Source organism: Chanodichthys erythropterus, chromosome 18, assembly GCF_024489055.1.
Source record: "Chanodichthys erythropterus isolate Z2021 chromosome 18, ASM2448905v1, whole genome shotgun sequence".
NCBI lineage: Eukaryota > Metazoa > Chordata > Actinopteri > Cypriniformes > Xenocyprididae > Chanodichthys > Chanodichthys erythropterus.
Window position 1 is genome coordinate 25,881,590 of NC_090238.1, and position 17,451 is coordinate 25,899,040.

The following is a 17,451-nucleotide window of genomic DNA, read 5'->3' on the forward strand; positions in this document are numbered from 1 at the left end:
ACATATTTCATTTTCACATATTACAATAACAAAAACAAACATGAATTTAATATGCAGTACAGCTCATAGGATTTGGAAGCATTTGTATATATATGCTTTCAAATTTGTATAATTTTCAAGTCATTCATACATACACTACTGTTCAATAGTTTGAGGTCAGTAAGATTTTGTTTTGAAAGAAAGTAATACTTTTATTTAGCAAGGATGCATTAAAGGGTTAGTAAACCCAAAAATTCTGTCATTTATCACTCACCCTCATGTCATTTAACACGCGTAAAACCTTTGTTCATCTTTGGAACACAAATTAAGATATTTTTGATAAAATCCAATGGCTCAGTAAGGCCTGCATCGCCAGCAATAACACTCCCTTTTTCAATGTCCAGAAAACTACTAAAAACATATTTAAAACAGTTCATGTGACTACAGTGGTTCAACTTTAACATTATAAAGTGAAGAGAATACTTTTTGTGCGGCAAAAATAACAAAATAGCTTTATTCAACAATATCTAGTGATAGGCGATTTCAAAACACTGCTTCATGAAGCTTTGAAGCTTACAAATCATTTGTTTCGAATCAGTGGTTCAGAGCGCCAAAATCATGATTTCGGTAAATGAGGCTTTGTTACGTCATAAGTGTTTTGAAACTTCAATAGTTCAAGTGAATTTGGCAGTTTGATACACACTCCGAATCGCCCATCACTAGATATTGTTGAATAAAGTCGCTATTTTGTTATTTTTGGTGCACAAAAAGTATTCTCGTCACTGTGTAATATTAAGGTTGAACCACTGTAGTCACATGAACTGTTTCAAATATGTTTTTAGTAGTTTTCTGGGCATTGAAAAGGGAGTGTTATTGCTGTCGATGCAGGCCTTACTGAGCCATCTGATTTTATCAAAAAATATCTTAATTTGTGTTCTGAAGATGAACGAAGGTCTTTTATGGGAGTGGAACAACTTGAGGGTGAGTAATAAATGACAGAATTCACATTTTTGGGTGAACTAACCCTTTATATTGATCAAAAGTGACAGTAAAGTCATTTATAATGTTGCAAAAGATTTCTTTTGAACTTTCTATTCATCAAAACATCCTAAAAAAATTTGTCACAATTTTCACAAAAATATTAAGCAGCTGTTTTTAACATTGATAATCATAAAATGTTTCAAGCACCAAATCAGCATATTAGAATGATTTCTGAAATTATGGTGCAAATGACCAGATAAAATATATAAATAAAGCCTAGGTGAGGATAAGACATTTTTTCAAAAACATAAAAAATGACCCACCTGAAACTTTTTAACAATAGTGTATATGATCAACAGATGCATGACTAAAAAAATATGAAAAACCGGTTAAATTACATTTTAAAATATAATTATAGAAATGGAAATTATTTTCAAAAACATTTTAAAGATTTTAACGTATGTTAGTGTACATAAAAAGGTTATCAGAAGCTGTCTAAATACATATCAAAATATCAGATGTTGATACATATCTGTCTATCCAAACATATAAATGTCTATACCTATTAATATTAATGAGATTATGTTGATCATTTACTCATGCTAAACACCAAAAGGCACAGTATGTGTGTATATATATATATATATATATATATATACATATATATATATATACATACACATATATATATATATACATACACATATATATATATACATACACATATATATATATACATACACATATATATATATACATACACATATATATATATACATACACATATATATATATACATATATATATATATATATATATACAGATATATATATATATATATATATATATATATATATATATATATATATATATATATATACATATATATATATATATATACATATATATATATATATATAGACATATATATATATATATATATATATATATATATACACACATACTGTGTATATATATATTTTAAAAATATCTTAAAAAAAAAAAAAAACTTACTCCAATGAGGATTCACCGGTGCTGTAAAACAGAAAAAAGAAGAGGTTATACATGTGAAAGCCTAGGCTTATAGTAGATAGTTTATTAATAAACCATTATAAATAACAGCAGGGGACTCAGAGAGGGGAGAATGCAGTTTGCCCTTGGAGAGAAGTGTTTAGAAAGTGCTTTGGGCATCATTACATGTATCACACATTTATAGAGGGGAAATGAATTAGCGTTTCAGTGCAGGAGGGGGTGTTTGTGTGGGGAGAGGTCGCTATGGGGCTGTGCAATGCTCAGGTGAACCATAAAGACCTGTATCTCTCTTCATTCCATTCACAAGCAGCCTATCTGAGTGCGGCAGAAAGCCGTGTGCTTCCAGGCAGCCTCATTGAGAGTTAAGGTGCATTGTGGAAGAAAGGTTTCAGAGGGCATGTGTGGAAAAGATAGTGAGACTGAAACCGATCCCTGTTTCAACCAACTTCGTTCAATGCCTTAACAGAATACAAAAACTCCCCCTGCTCAATCCTGTTTAAGTCAGAAAATGTGTTTGGATCCTCCAGAAGCAGTGATTACACTAAGCTTTGAATTTCTATGTTGGGTAGAAAAAAAAGCAAAAAAAAAACATCTATGGTCATCCTCTCAAAAAATATTTGAAAACATAATATCGTCAAGGGCTCTAACTTTAGCAGAAGAAAAGTGTCTCAAATTGACGTTCCAGCAGTAAAACGAGTACAGTGTGTCAGTCGCCTTCTGGGACGGAAAAGTGGCATCGGTTCTGGCATTTGATCAGGCTCCTATAATGAGAGAGATTAGCACAACAGCGTTCAAACACAGCAGATGTTCACAAGGGGTTGACAGTGTAAATGTCTGCTTTGTGAACTGCAGGGGGAACAGCTCCACACGTAATTGATGATACAAATGAAAAAGTAAAAAGTTGACAGGAGGGGGAAAGAAGGGGAATCAATTATCAAACGTCTGTTTACATACACAGAATTTACAAATGAATGAATGAGTGAATGATAGGAAGTGTCATGGGATTTGCAGCCTCAAGGGGAAGGGAGGAAATTGTCAAGGAAGACAAAATGATAGTGAGTCATTCCTTAAAACAGATGCCTTTTCTATTTTGGTGGTGATTTGTGAAGTAAATTTATGCTAAGGTTTGAAACATTCTATCAGATATAGAATGTCTACAAGTGTTAACAAACTTCTTTTGGCATCTCAAGCTAAGTTTATAAAAATTCATATATTTGGACATTAAGAGAATGAGGGAGGAAATGGGGTGGAACATTTCAAACCAAAATGGCTGCTGCTCTCCATGTTATCAAGGTTATTTTTTCGGATCATTAATACTTAAGAGTCAATAATAGAATTATTAGTGAAAATGTGTTAGTATTAGTAAAAATAAATAAATGTATTAAAATTAAATAAAAATAAATATGTTTGACGAGTCTTATCAAGCATATATATATATATATATATATATATATATATATATATATATATATATATATAGCCGTCAAATTTACAGCAATTAAAATAATGCTGAGGCAAATAATTAGTGTGACACATTCATGGACACAGATAAATGAGCCTGATTTAATTCAAAATTAAAAACGTTGATAATATAAAATTATAAAAAGTAATTAGAAAAGTTATTTATCTAATTTGAATGGGAAAGCCAATAAATGCTTTATCATGTAAGAGTATATACACTGTAAAAAAGAACTGTAGGTTTAACTTACAAAAGTAAGTTACCTGGTTGCCTTAAAATATTGAGTTCACTGAAATTAAAATTTGAGTTAATACAATGAAGGCGATTGCTTTAAGTTTAGAAACTCAAAATATTATGTTATCTTAACCACAATAATTATCTAAGTTGATTTAACAAAAGAAAATGTTATTATAAATAATTTTTTACAGTGTAGTTATTTACATTTTTAATATATATATATATATTAAAATGACTGTACAGCAATGAAAATACTCTTAAAATACTTAGAAATACACCATAATCACATGAAAAAACATTTTAAAATAATAAAAGAATTAATAAAATGACAGACAATTAACAATTAATTATTTTTATTATTTTATTAAAGACCAAAAATACATTTATTTTGAATTATTAATATATTTAAACTTGTGAAACACTTAAGTTTAGTGAAGCGCACATATCTTTGTTATCGCTAAACAACTACATTACTGATACAATCATTATATCTGTCACATGTGAACTGATCACATTCCATGTTAACTATGCAAGAATAGCTGTTTTTTTCTATTGCGAAATTTCAATTTAGAAACTAATTATTCCATGAAGGTTACAGTTCCATTCCTATAAAACCACCCAGCTGTTTCTAAATGGGGTAAGGAGGGGAGAGGCCTGCTGTAGTTAAACCAAACAGATGTTGCATATTTGGAAACACGTGCAGCATTAACACACTCTCTAAATTGATGGGCTCCATGTTCTTTCCCTTTTCCTCCATCCCTGTAAAAGTACAATTAGAGCTACTGGAGCAGGAGGCAAAAGCAAAACGTCAACATCATTAAATACACAAGCAATTAGACCCAGTATATCTCCCACTCAGAGAGGATTCACAGCCGCCCTACTCAGAGGCAAGCTTTAAGGTGAAATCCTACCATATCCAGGCCTTTTATTTGAACAAAGCCAGATAACAGCATAAATGTACAGAGCTGAGCAATAAATTGCAGTAATGCAATTCTGGCTAGATACACACCATGTTGTCTTATCATAGAAACTGGGTTTTATGATACCCATACAAAACCCGAAGGCATTTCAGAAACAATATGTTATCACTGAGTCCAAGTAATGCATCGCACACATAATCAAAGGCCTATGAAAATTAATGAGTAGAATCATACATGCATCCTCATCAGCATATTTCATATTCATCCATTTTGCTACAAAGCTTGCATTGACTTACATTAGCATTTAAATGACCTGTAGTCAATCATTATTATTATTAATATTATGAGCAGTAAACAACTAAACAAAGAAATAATGCCATTTATGACAAGCTAATAACATAGTAAAGTCATGGTGAGGTGTACTAACTGTTTGACAATACAATTATAATAGCTTGTTAGCACTGTCCTCTCAGCCTGTTTGTGTTCTCTGAAAGGCTCATAAATAGCTGCCAATTGGTGGCTTTCCAAAGCAATCTACAGGCAAGCAGCAAGTTTATGTGTTGAATAAATGCTTTATAGAATGACACCAAATGACACAGTCCATCAATTCTTCTTGGTAGCTTGTTAATTTGTCTGGCACTGTCCATGCACGAATTTGAACAGCAGCCATTCAAAGTCTTAACAAACACCGCAACCTTTGCCACAAGTTGTGATGGCTTGCATTTCCAATAAGAGTCACCAAATACGGGGGGAATCACTGAAATGGCATGGAAATGGCCGATTCTGTCTCATTCTTATAAAATCTCAACATTCAATGAAAAAAGTAAAATAAACATATGATACAAAAATAAAAATGCTGTTATTATTTACTCACCCTCATGTCATTACAAACCTATGGAAGAGGATTAGGGCCAAGCAATAATAAAAAAATAAAACCATCTCGAGATTAAAGTTGTTAAATTTTGAGAAAAAAACTCGTTAAATTTCAAGAAAAAAGTCTAAATAAATGTTGAGAATAAACTCATTAAATTATGAGAAAAAACTTGTTAAATTTCAAGAAAAAAGTCAAGATAAAATGTTGAGAATAATCTCATTAAATTATGAGAATAAAGTCATTAAATTACGAGAAAAAAGTCGTTAAATTATGAAAAAAATTCGTAATTTAACAACTTTTTTCTCACAATTCAATGACTTTATTCTCAACATTTTATCTCGACCTTTTTCTCGAAATTTAATGACATTTTTCTCATAATTTAACGAATTTGTTCTCGTAATTTAACGACTTTTTCCTCGTAATTTAATGACTTTTTTCTCAACATTTTAGCTCAACTTTTTTCTCAAAATGTAACTTTAATCTCGAGATGGTTTTATTTTTTTATTATTGCTTGGCCCTAATCCTCTTCCGTACAAACCTGTATGACTATGACTATAAGATATTTTGGACTTTTTCAACTGTTTTTGTCTATACAATGAAAGTCAACAACAATGGATTCATTTTTTGTGTGTGTGCACTACCCCTTTAACATTAAATATTCATTGGTGTTCCACATGAACTGAAATAATGTATACCTTGAATGCACTGTAAATCACTGTGGATTAAAGCATCTTCCATGTAAACATAAAAGAGCTTTGTGCTTCTGGAATTGTGAAAAACAAACAAAAAAAAAATGTTCTGAAATTAGGTTAATCAAACCAAAATGACATGAGAAACTTCCTCTTTCTCTCTATTTTGATCTGAGATTTTTTTGAATAATGTTCACACTATCATTTTATGTAAACAAGTAGTGTGACATTCACCAGATTAAATATCCTGCTTTATATAAAATTGAGTTGAGTAGTTGAAGTAGTATGAATGGGAAAGCCAATACTCTATCATGGAAAAGTATTTGGCGTTAATATATGTTTTAAAAAATGTTAAATAGAACAAAAGTCATACAGGTCAGGAAAGAAATGAGGGTGATTAAATGATGACAGAATTTCATTTTTTGGGTCAACTATCCCCTTTAACATTAAAAATCAATTGGCCATGAACTGAAATAAAAATGTATACCTTGAATGCAGTGTCAGTTTCAATTTAAGCATCTGCCAGATGCATAAATGTAAACGTAAATGTGCAGTTTTAGCAAACCAATAGAAGGTATCCTCACAGAGAACTTCTTCAACCATTTACACAGCTTCAATTCCGGTGTATTGTGAAAGTTGGGATATGGATTGTGACTGGTGTGATTGTGCTATCACCTTCTCCAGGCTATTTGAGCCAATTAAAATGCATAATGTCACAGTTGCAAAAGCTGGACTCTTTGATGGAAGTGCTCCTGGTGTGAAAGTCATCCCATCAATACAGATGGTCTTTTCCTATGAGCCCTGTGGCAAAATGACTTCAGGGGGAATGGAATAGCAGTGAGGGAGATGTTATGGAATGAGACATTTTCAATTTTTTAGCACTGGTATTTCCATTACCTGACACAAAGACTGTGTAGACCCATAGGGCTTCATATCACATGGATAAGCTGCTGAATAAACTATGAGCAGAATAAATGAAATAATGACCGAATGGAAGATTAAATGATTTTTTGGGGATATTTTTTCTCTGCTTCTGTAATTGCACCTGGTCTGTACAAGTCTATGGTGGTCTTTTCTTGCAAATCCCTATTTTTAAAAGACATACAGAGAGTGAGGGGGAATTAACTCGACAGCAAAGTGCTGTTTGGAATGGAGTCTAGCATGTCACACCTCGGGACACAATGACTTTTTGCAGTTTTCATGTCCACTACCCATAAGCAAAGGCTTAAAATTATGACAGAGTTTTTAAAGTCTCTAATATCACACAACCTCGATAACAGAACACTGTGCACAGTTAATGAATGTGCCCGTGTGCATCCAGCCATTGGTGAGGTCATAAAGCTGCAACGTTATGATTGGTTTTCCAGTAAAGAAGGGAAGGGGTTCAGGCACCACAGACGTAGGGTTTAGGTGACTTAACATACGTTACCTGTGTCTCGACTGGCCTCTTTAAGAAGCACAAAGCAAAACCATAAGATCAATCTATGGCTCTGGTCAATTTTGGAAACAGTTGCAATACATGCATGTCAACAGTTGAGTAATATGTGCATTTTTTAATGTAGACAGCCAGCAGAGGTCTCTATTACATTAAAAAATAAAATAATAAAAATTTCCTCTGCTGTTTATTAGCTGGATTAGCAGACATTTTACACAAATATTAAAAACAAAAATGTCATTTCTTAGTGTAAAGACAAAGCATTGCACAATGTTTGGAGCTGTCAAATGTTTTTATTAAGTGACCTTGATTTTAAGACCGGCAGTACACAGACAGTATCTGCTCATTAGTACACTGACATGATTTGTGGTTTATTATCTATGTTCTCCAAGAGCAGTTATATATTGGCAAAAGTCTGAGATCACTGAATAAAATGAAGGATTTTTCTATCTGAATAATACAAATTATGCATAATAAAACTAAACTAAATGCATAATAATTTGAGAGAAAAGTGTAATTAATCTATATAAATATTTCAATGTGGTCTCTGTGGACTTTTTTTTTTCCCACTAGGGATGAACTAATATTAAACATTTAATTTTATGGCTGATAATGAAACCAATAAATGGTTTATATTAAAATTCCATATAATTCTATAAAGATAAAAGCATAATAGGTGCACTTTAAAACGCTAAAAACGAATGATGGCATCACAACATCGTACTGCGCAGTATAAAAATGGATATCGATTTTGAGATTTGCTAAAGACTACATTTAACAGTGTTATTAAACTATTAGTGTTTTTTAAATAAATATTAACTTTAAGTGAGGGTTAGATGATGGTAAAGAAAATCTCTAATACTGAATCTTAACCAATATGGTACAAATATACTTTTTGCCTCGACTGTATTTGGAGACTCCGTACTAGACTTTCTCTGAACATATAGTATTTTAGAGAGCTAAGTTCTCCATCATACTATGGTGCTTTCATCTATTGAAATACTGAGAACAGTAAAAACAAATATGGCCATAATAAAATAAGTTTTTTCCTTACCACTGTAGTGAATGATCCTTTCTGTTGAATCTCCCTCTCCAAACCGTGTTATTGGTGTGAGGCGGACCTGATAGGCCTCAGGTTTAATGAGTTCAGTTAGGTTGTAGGTGAGTAGTTCTCCTTTCTGGATATTGTCTTCTATTGGGATTTCCTGCTCCCACCATCTCTGATGCCCAGTCTGAGGTAAAGAGCATAATTACAGGTTCTTTATTCCAACACCTTATGATTAAGCATCAAGCCAGCACACACTGTAAGTAATGAGTCTCTAGGGAACAAAAACCATACATCTTGATTTGATGTTTCTGTACTGTATTAATTAAAAACATAATTTCAAGACACTAATATTATAACATAACACATACTGTGCATAATATTGAAAAAGGTCTGACCACCTCTCTTTCTGTGGCCATTTTAATGTCTCACAGAGCTATTATGATATAAGTCTGTTTCTCTCTCTCTCTCTTTTTTTTTTTTTTAGTTAAAAACAAATTCTCTAAACAAACACCTACACATAGCAGACATGGCATTTTTCAAAACAATGCTTCTCACTGAGGAATGAAAGTGCATAAGGTGACAATCACAAAAAGTTCTTGAATAGGCAAAAAATAAACACTATTGAATTTTTAGTGAGATATGTGAGCCAGCTAATTGATTTTGACAAGGCATTTTAGCTCCCTGACCCTCTCAATTAACTTTTTACAGCAAGCTGAATTATTGCAATATTATAAAAAGTCAATTCATTCCTTTAGTTCGAGCTTGAAGGAAAGCATAAATGGATTTCGGCTGATGCTTCTTATCATTATTGTGGTGGTAGATGAGAGGACATATCTAATTAAAATCCAGAACCTATGAAACCTTGGATCTCCTGAAGTGAACTGCCGGGCAGTAAACAAGCCAACATGAATGTTCTAATCACAAACAGAAAATCTGAAAGTTGTGAAAGTGTTTGAGATACTCTGGGCTTTCATTTGCCTAGTCTCATGTCAACTCAGCAACTCAAAGACCTCATACATCTTTCATTACAAATATGGATTAAATAAGGATTAAAAGTTTCCATTTCCAGTGAGGGTAAACACAAAAGGTTGTTTTGGAGGAAAGCACACAAACTGTGAGTGTCAACTCAACATAAAATGATGATTAAACCCAATTTGCTTCCATAATCTAGCATAAACAAACCGTTCAAAACTTTCGTTTTAAATTTAAAAAATAAATAAATAAATACATACTTTTGTTCAGCAAGGATGCATTAAATTGATTTACATTTACATAGTTAAAAAAAAAAACTATTTCAAACAAATGCTGTTCTTTTTAACTTCATTAATTTATTAAATAATCCTGAAAAAATGTATCACGATTGCTACAAAAAATATTAAGCAGCACAACTTTTTTTTTTAACTTTGATAAGAAAAAATGCTTCTTCAGCAGCAAATCAGCATATTAGAACGATTTCTGAAGGATCATGTGACCCTGAAGAGTGGAGTAATGGCTGCTGAACATTCAGCTTTGCCATCACAGGAATAAATTACATTTTAAAATCTAGGCTAGTAAAATAGAAAACCATTTTTATTATTATTATTATTATTGTAATATTATTCCACAATATTACTGTACTGTATTTTCAATCAAATGCAGTCTTGGTGAACATAAGAGACTTCTTTCGAAAACAAAAATCTTAGCAAGCCCAAACTTTTGCACAATATGTGTCGAGTGAAAAAAGATAAACAAAAATGAAAAAAATTTTGCCTTATTCTTCAATAAATTTTTTGATTGTGAAAAGTGGACATTACATACAAGGATGGAGCTAGTTTGTTGGAGTAAATAGGGTCCTTTTTTTTTTTTTATTTTTTTTTTTTATACATGATATTGGCTTAAAATTAAAATAATGTCATTTATTACTCACCCTCATGTCGTTTTACACCCGTAAGACCTTCGTTCATCTTTGGAACACAAATTAAGATATTTTGATTAAATTCGATGGCTCAGTGAAGCCTCCATAGAGTGTTTTGAAATCGGCCATCACAAGATTTTGTTGAAAAGCCGTTATTTTGTTTTTCTGGGGCACAAAAAGTATTCTCGTCGCTTTATAATATTAAGGTAGAACCACTGAACTCACATGTTTTAAATATGTTTTAGTACCTTTATGGATCTTGAGATTTTCAGTGGCATTGCTGTCTATGATCAAAAATATCTTAATTTGTGTTCTGAAGATGGACGTCTTACGGGTGTAGAACGACATGAGGGTCAGTAATAAATGATATTATTTTCATTTTTGGGTGAACTAACCCTTTAAATCCAGTACCACATGGAACTGCAATGTGTTTCAAACTGGCTGTTTGTCCAAGCAATGACAGAAGGGTCATTATTAGGATTATCATTACTACGGGTCACTAATTATTTTCTGTTTGCATGGATTGTGGTGATCTTTTGGCCATGGTGTGCACAGTTGGTCAGATTAATTTGTGAACATTTGCAAACTTGAACTTTTTCCATGTGAGAAGCTGCAGATGCACAACGATGGGAGAACTTTGTGCGGTGGCCGTTAATCTTGGCCGCAAGAATACGGTCTCAGAGCTTTGCTGACTGACAGCCGTACACAGACTCCCTCGGCAGTCAGCCTCGTCACCGTGGGTCTCGCTGGATTCAAATACAAGATGATTGGTTAAATCAGTGGGGCGAGAGAGAGGAGGGGAGGGTGGCAGCAATAGCCCTGAGAAGTTGCCAGTGTTCCCATCAGGGTCTCTCTCTCCTGGTAACGAGATTTCCATCGCCAAATCCAATTACTGTTTATTGCCTCTGTGAGATTTCTAATTCCATGCCTGCAGATCTTGTAGAGGGGAAAAGCATCGGTGAAGGCATATATAAGGAAAGATAGACCGTTCTTCCCCTGAAGCAGTTTACTTTTGCAATGCATCATACAACAACTGCTTATTTCAAAGTCTCTCTTTAAAAAAAAAAAAAATCAATACATTCATAAGGGATATCATCACAGATGGCTTTCAGCAGCATTTGATCTTATCTATGTAAAGCAGCTAAAGCCAAAATGCAATTAAACCCCACTGAAGAGAATCATAGAAGATCATTTTCAAATGACTCTTCACTTACTCCAAACAAAACAAGAACAACAACCCAAGGTCCAGATTTATTATTTTTTTTTACACTAGCACTAAACACTTGACATAAGAGTATCCTTCAACACCACATTTGGGTGCGATTTCATTAAAGAACTGAAACGCTTTTGCTTTTTTCATGTGGTTTGGTGTGCACAGCTCCAGGGACCTTCTGTTTCTTCCAACACAGCACTCAAATCTTAACACATCCTTGAGCAAGACACTCTAAACCTTGTTGTGGATGTGAGAGGCCAATATTGAAGTGCCCAGCCCTCACACTGAAGGAGAGTTTGAAGAGCAACGGGGCAGAGAGCACACGGGCTCACAAAACAACCTTGTATAACCAGCTCTGACGAAATACTTAAAATTTGGTGCCACTGATATAATACCCAACTTAAGTCTGTGAAATGTGAAAATCTATTGTGATCCAAGAAAGTGACCTTGGCTGACTGTATACATGAGAAAAATTCCCATTCTTGCCACAGAATGTCAATACTAACTTAAATGATGTTCAGCTTCATACTTTTTTAACTGCTATATACATGATTCAAAGAAATCGCTCATAATAAAATGTTTTCCTCATTTTATTCATTATTTACTCAACCTCATATAATTCCAAACCTGTTTCTGAAGGACTCAAAAAGGAATTCAAGGCAGAATGTTCACACTGCTCTTTTTCCATATAACTTAAGCAAAGACTATAGAATAACACAAGACGTGTCACACAAAACTATACTGTTTTGAATGGGAGAAAGTGTAACGCGCAATATGGCAGAATAAGTCCTGCCTTCAAAATAAGAGCCAATCGCCGACTGGTAAAGTCATCGCATCACTGCAGCGGCCGTTAGAAGCACTGGTTTCTATAGAAACAGTCAGACGCACGCCTCCGAAATGAGGCACAAGAGACGCGCATTTAGGTCTGCGTATGCGCATTAGCTTGATCCAGCCTAAAAAATTATTTTTTTTTGTCATGATTCGAGCGTTTGGAAAAAAAATTATGAGACAGCTGTTGTCAGATTTCATTGGTGATTTCAAATATGAAATTTAATCGAAAGCTTGGCAAACAGCTTTGGAGAATTTGATGTTTCCCCATTCAAAGAGACAAGAGCTGCATGGATGCCCAAGAGGTGTTTCAAAGATGTCCGTCGAGTGAAATGGCTTGTCTTAAAGGGACTTTGACTTAAGTGAATGATGACCAGGGGTTGTCAAGCTCCAAAAAACAAACAAAATGCAAACAAAAACCATAAAAAGCTCGAATAACTCATACACTACCATTTCAAAGTTTGGGGTCAGTAAGATTTTATTTTATTTTTTAAAAGAAATTAATACTTTTCTTCTTGAAAATTATCAGCACATTTTCCACAAAAATATTAAATGGCACAACTGTTTCTAGAGCACCAAATCAGCATATTAGGACAATTTCTCAAGGATCATGTGACACCGAAGACTGAAGTAATGGCTGCTGACAATTCAGCTTTAACATCACAGGAATAAATTACATTTAAAAATAACAGTTATGTCAAACAGTTATTTTAAATTGTAATAATATTTTACAATATGTTCACTGCATTTTTGATCCATTAAAAGCAGCCTTGGTGTGCATGAGACTTTTTTCAAAAAAAAAAAAAAAAAAAAAGTACAGTCCAAACTTTTTAACAGGAGATTTGTATAAATTACAGACACCATATTTCACATCTTCTGAAGTTATATCACAGCTTTATGTGATGAAAACATGAACATGTAAATAATTAATTGCTGATAATCTTTTCTTTTGCAGTAGCTAACCAATCACATTATATTGCATATGTTCAAATCTAACACATTAATATGAATGCAAGTTTGACAATGATGTCTTCTTACCAGTTTTGACAAACCAAATTTCACTAAGCACATATTTAAATCACACAAATGAGATTAAGGGCCCTATCATATACCCGGCGCAATGCGGTGCCAGGTGCAACGCAAGTGTTTTTTGCTAGTTTCAGCCCGACAAAGTTATCATTTTCACATCCTGCGCCACGTTGTTTAAATAGCAAATGCATTTGCGCCAGGTTTGCTTGTGTGCAAGGTTTGTTCAGGTGCATTATTGGTGCATTGCTATTTTGAAGCAACTGAAATAGATTGCTCTATTGACCAACTGAATCCTGGTGTAAAGTAAATGCCACATATTTTTTTATTTAATTTTTTATTCAACCCTTTCAAGCGTGAGTTTAAAATATTCTAGCTCACCCTCCAGAGTGAAGGTGCGTCCCAATTCGTGCACTTATACACAATTCTATGATGTTTTGCAAGTAGTGCGTTCACACTGAAAATTCCGAAAAGAAAAAGTACACTTTAAATACCCGGATGATGCACTAAACTAAAGGAAAAAATGAAGTGTGGAATGTTGAACACTTCATGCTCTGATGTTTAATGACAAAATAAACTTATACAGTTCACGCACTTTATGGATGAGAACATAGTGCATAAGTACATAGTGTGTCATTTGTTTTTTTTTTTTAAGGCGACCGTTATTTTAGAACGTTTGCCCTTATTGTTGTTATTTGGCGATGCATCATGCGGTTCACGCAGCCACAATAACACTGATATGACCGATGGATCGATAGTATTTTGTTTTTCTTTTTATTTAAAATATTCACAAACTTGCTTACCATGTCATCAACTATCTGATATTCCGATACTCAAATATGTGTAAGTGAGTGTGTTTTGTCATTTAAAAACCTTTATAAATTAACTTTTTCTTGATCTATAACGCAAGATGGGCACCACCATCACCACCACCACAGTCCTGTCAGTCGGATTTACAGCAGGTGAATTCATCAGTTTCTCCCAAAATATATGCAAGTGGCTGGTGAACTGGAAGAATACTAGAGTAAACGTTATAGTTACTTAGACCCATTATGTGTGTCTGATATGAATAAATGTCAGCAAATTATATTTGAATGGATTGTTACAAATGCTACATAGCTGTGATATATGACAAGTGCTGAGTGTGTCCATCTCGCAGCAAAAGCGCGAAAACACAGTTTGAATCAGGCAGTTATGTGACGTCACTGAACGATCTAAATCCCATATGTGGGACTATACGCCCAGGGGCACAGAAATAAAAATCCCATATGTGGGACCATACGCCCAGGGGCACAGAAATAAAAATCCCATATGTGGGACTGTACCGCTCAAAGGGTTAAAGAGCGCGTTAGTAATATGCGCCTATAGGCAAGTTCACAAAGCGTGTACATTCTGCTTATTACACTCACAGGGACGCGCAGCAGCACACAAACATGCCAAATATTAAAAATAAAAGGATGTCACTGTAAAAGATTATTATTGTGTGCATAAAGAAAAAATGCCTTTTCCCATCATTAAACTAGCAAAAGTGGATTCGGACACGCCCTTAGTGCACATGTGCCATGCGCTTTAGAGCATGAGCTTACATTGTTAAAATAGGGCCATTGACATCTGCCAGAGATCTCCTTTCTATTCTTCTCCCTTTTCTCTGATACAGTCACTGTACAGAATGAACATTTGACTTAAAATCTCCTGATTTCCACAGAAAAAAGAAAATCACATAGCTTTGGCATAACACGAAGGAGTAAATAGTGACAGAATTTAATTATTAGCTGAATTATCCCTTTAAAATGTACACCTACAGTACTGGCAAAATGGCACAGCATTTGATACTTCTCTGGTAATCTATTTTGTGAGGATACACATCACGACAGGGTTCATCACAACACTACCCTGAGACGCAAGGCAAAGCTGCCAACAGCAGAAGGAAAGCGCAAAGTTTCACAATCAGCAGAGGCTCAACGCCAAAGGCTTTCTCTGGGGTCACTCGTGAGAGAAGCATTATTATATTTTTATAATGTAATTTTCATCTGCTTCTCATTATAATGGCTTAAGAATTTCAAATACAGTTTCCCTTCTGGTTTCTCAGTAAACCATCTGTGCTCTGAACCGTGTATATATTTCCCCTTTCTGTATATCTTGGGTTTGTTGCAGTTTGGCAATGAATTTTGATTACGAATCAAACCAAGCACAATTAGGAGACTTGCATTTGAGCACACTGCACACTTTAAGGCATTTTTGGCTATTCTGCATTACATACAAACCTGACATTTCCCTTCCTCTGAACATGACCTTTATTCAAATACCATCATCAGAGAGATGAATACAGGCCTCTTCTTCTGGTTAGAGAAACATTATCCTCAAAACGCAAGGTTAATTTGAAAATAAATAGATAAATAAAAACACACAAACCCACACACACACACACACACACACACACACACACACACACACACACACACGTGTTAACCTTTTAAGAGGAACTGCCCCAGTAATCCAGTGGTGAACGTAGGAAAAACAAACTCCACTAATAATATCAGAACTAAAATTCATAGTCAAACCGAACGAAAATCTACATGATCTTTTACAGCACTGCTACATCAGCACACACATTTTCTTATGAATAAAAGGAAAGGTCAAATTATCTCTCTAGCGGTACTGGAACTTGCTGTTTACACAAGAAGGTGTGTGCTCACTAAATAACAACTGTCTTTGCGATTCAAGTATAACACAGTGTAAAAACATCCCTATTCACCTGCTCTCATCGAAAGTACTTTTGCCTCGTTTTGTTCTGCATTGTAATATATGTTGCCGGTCGGAGGTAAAATGGCTTGTTGCTATGGCAACTGGGCTCACTTCTCATTCATGACATCGTTCAGCAAATCTTGTTGTATAAAGACGAGCAGAGAAGGAGTTGGGGATGAAGGGAGGATGGGGGAGTTGATATGAAGAGAACAAGACATTCTGCCCTTATGCAAATTCTAACCTAAACACCTTTTTGTGCACTGAGAATCTGAGATACATCAACTCCACATGGGAGAAAGGAAATTATATTTTGTGTAAATAAGAACCTCATTAGTATTTGATCGAAGATATCTAAGAAAAAAAGAGCTGATTTGCAATTCAAAACATGGCAATTAAAGCAAATTATGATGATTCTTTTCTCAGTGCATACTTGGGGGCAACCTAAGGAAAGTTAATAAAAGAAGTGTTAATATACTAAGTTTATGAAATCAAATTATTTGGATAGCCAGATTAATTATGAACAAGGTCAAAGGTGAAGATGTGCTGATCTCAAACAGAAGGTTTTGTGAATTAAACCAAAACTTTCTTCACAGCATGTTCATTTGGAAGTTCAAAAGGTGAAGCAGTGCTGATCTATGAACATCTCAAAACCTCCTTGATGCATATTTAAGTACTTCTACCCTGAGGCACTAAAACCTCTACTTATATCTACAGTGTGCAAAAAGTTATGTGTACGGCAAATAATAAAAATAGAAACATCATTTATTCTATGTATCCACTGGGAAGCATGCTATGGCATGCTAATATGGCATGCATCGTCTACTCTCTTTATTGTGAGTTATGAGCAACACAGGATCACTAAATATAGATTAACCCATCCACAAATGCAGTCAAGCAATGCAAATCAACCCTTCATCGATGCTCTCCATGTGCATTTAATGTCAGTTTGTGTCCGCAGTTCAGAACCATGATACAAACAAATTAATATTTGCTTCAGTTTCCTTCTTTTTAACAGCAGACTGAAAAAAAAAAAATGGATATTTACTTGAGCTCCAACTCAAAAAAAAAAGAAAAAAAAGTGAGATATTAGA

At 34.0% G+C, this 17,451-nt stretch overlaps 1 protein-coding gene across 1 annotated transcript in view; it reads right to left on the reverse strand.

Annotated features, from left to right (window-relative positions):
• The window catches only part of mdga2a (MAM domain containing glycosylphosphatidylinositol anchor 2a), a 177,451-nt gene that overhangs the window by 9,692 nt on the left and 150,308 nt on the right, over nt 1-17,451 (reverse strand). Inside the window, exons 12-14 of the mRNA XM_067367531.1 lie at nt 8,661-8,838; nt 7,601-7,618; nt 1,975-1,995 (exon numbers count right to left, since the gene is read on the reverse strand). Coding sequence (XP_067223632.1) covers nt 1,975-1,995; nt 7,601-7,618; nt 8,661-8,838 — 217 coding nt within the window. The remainder of the gene's footprint in view (nt 1-1,974; nt 1,996-7,600; nt 7,619-8,660; nt 8,839-17,451) is intronic.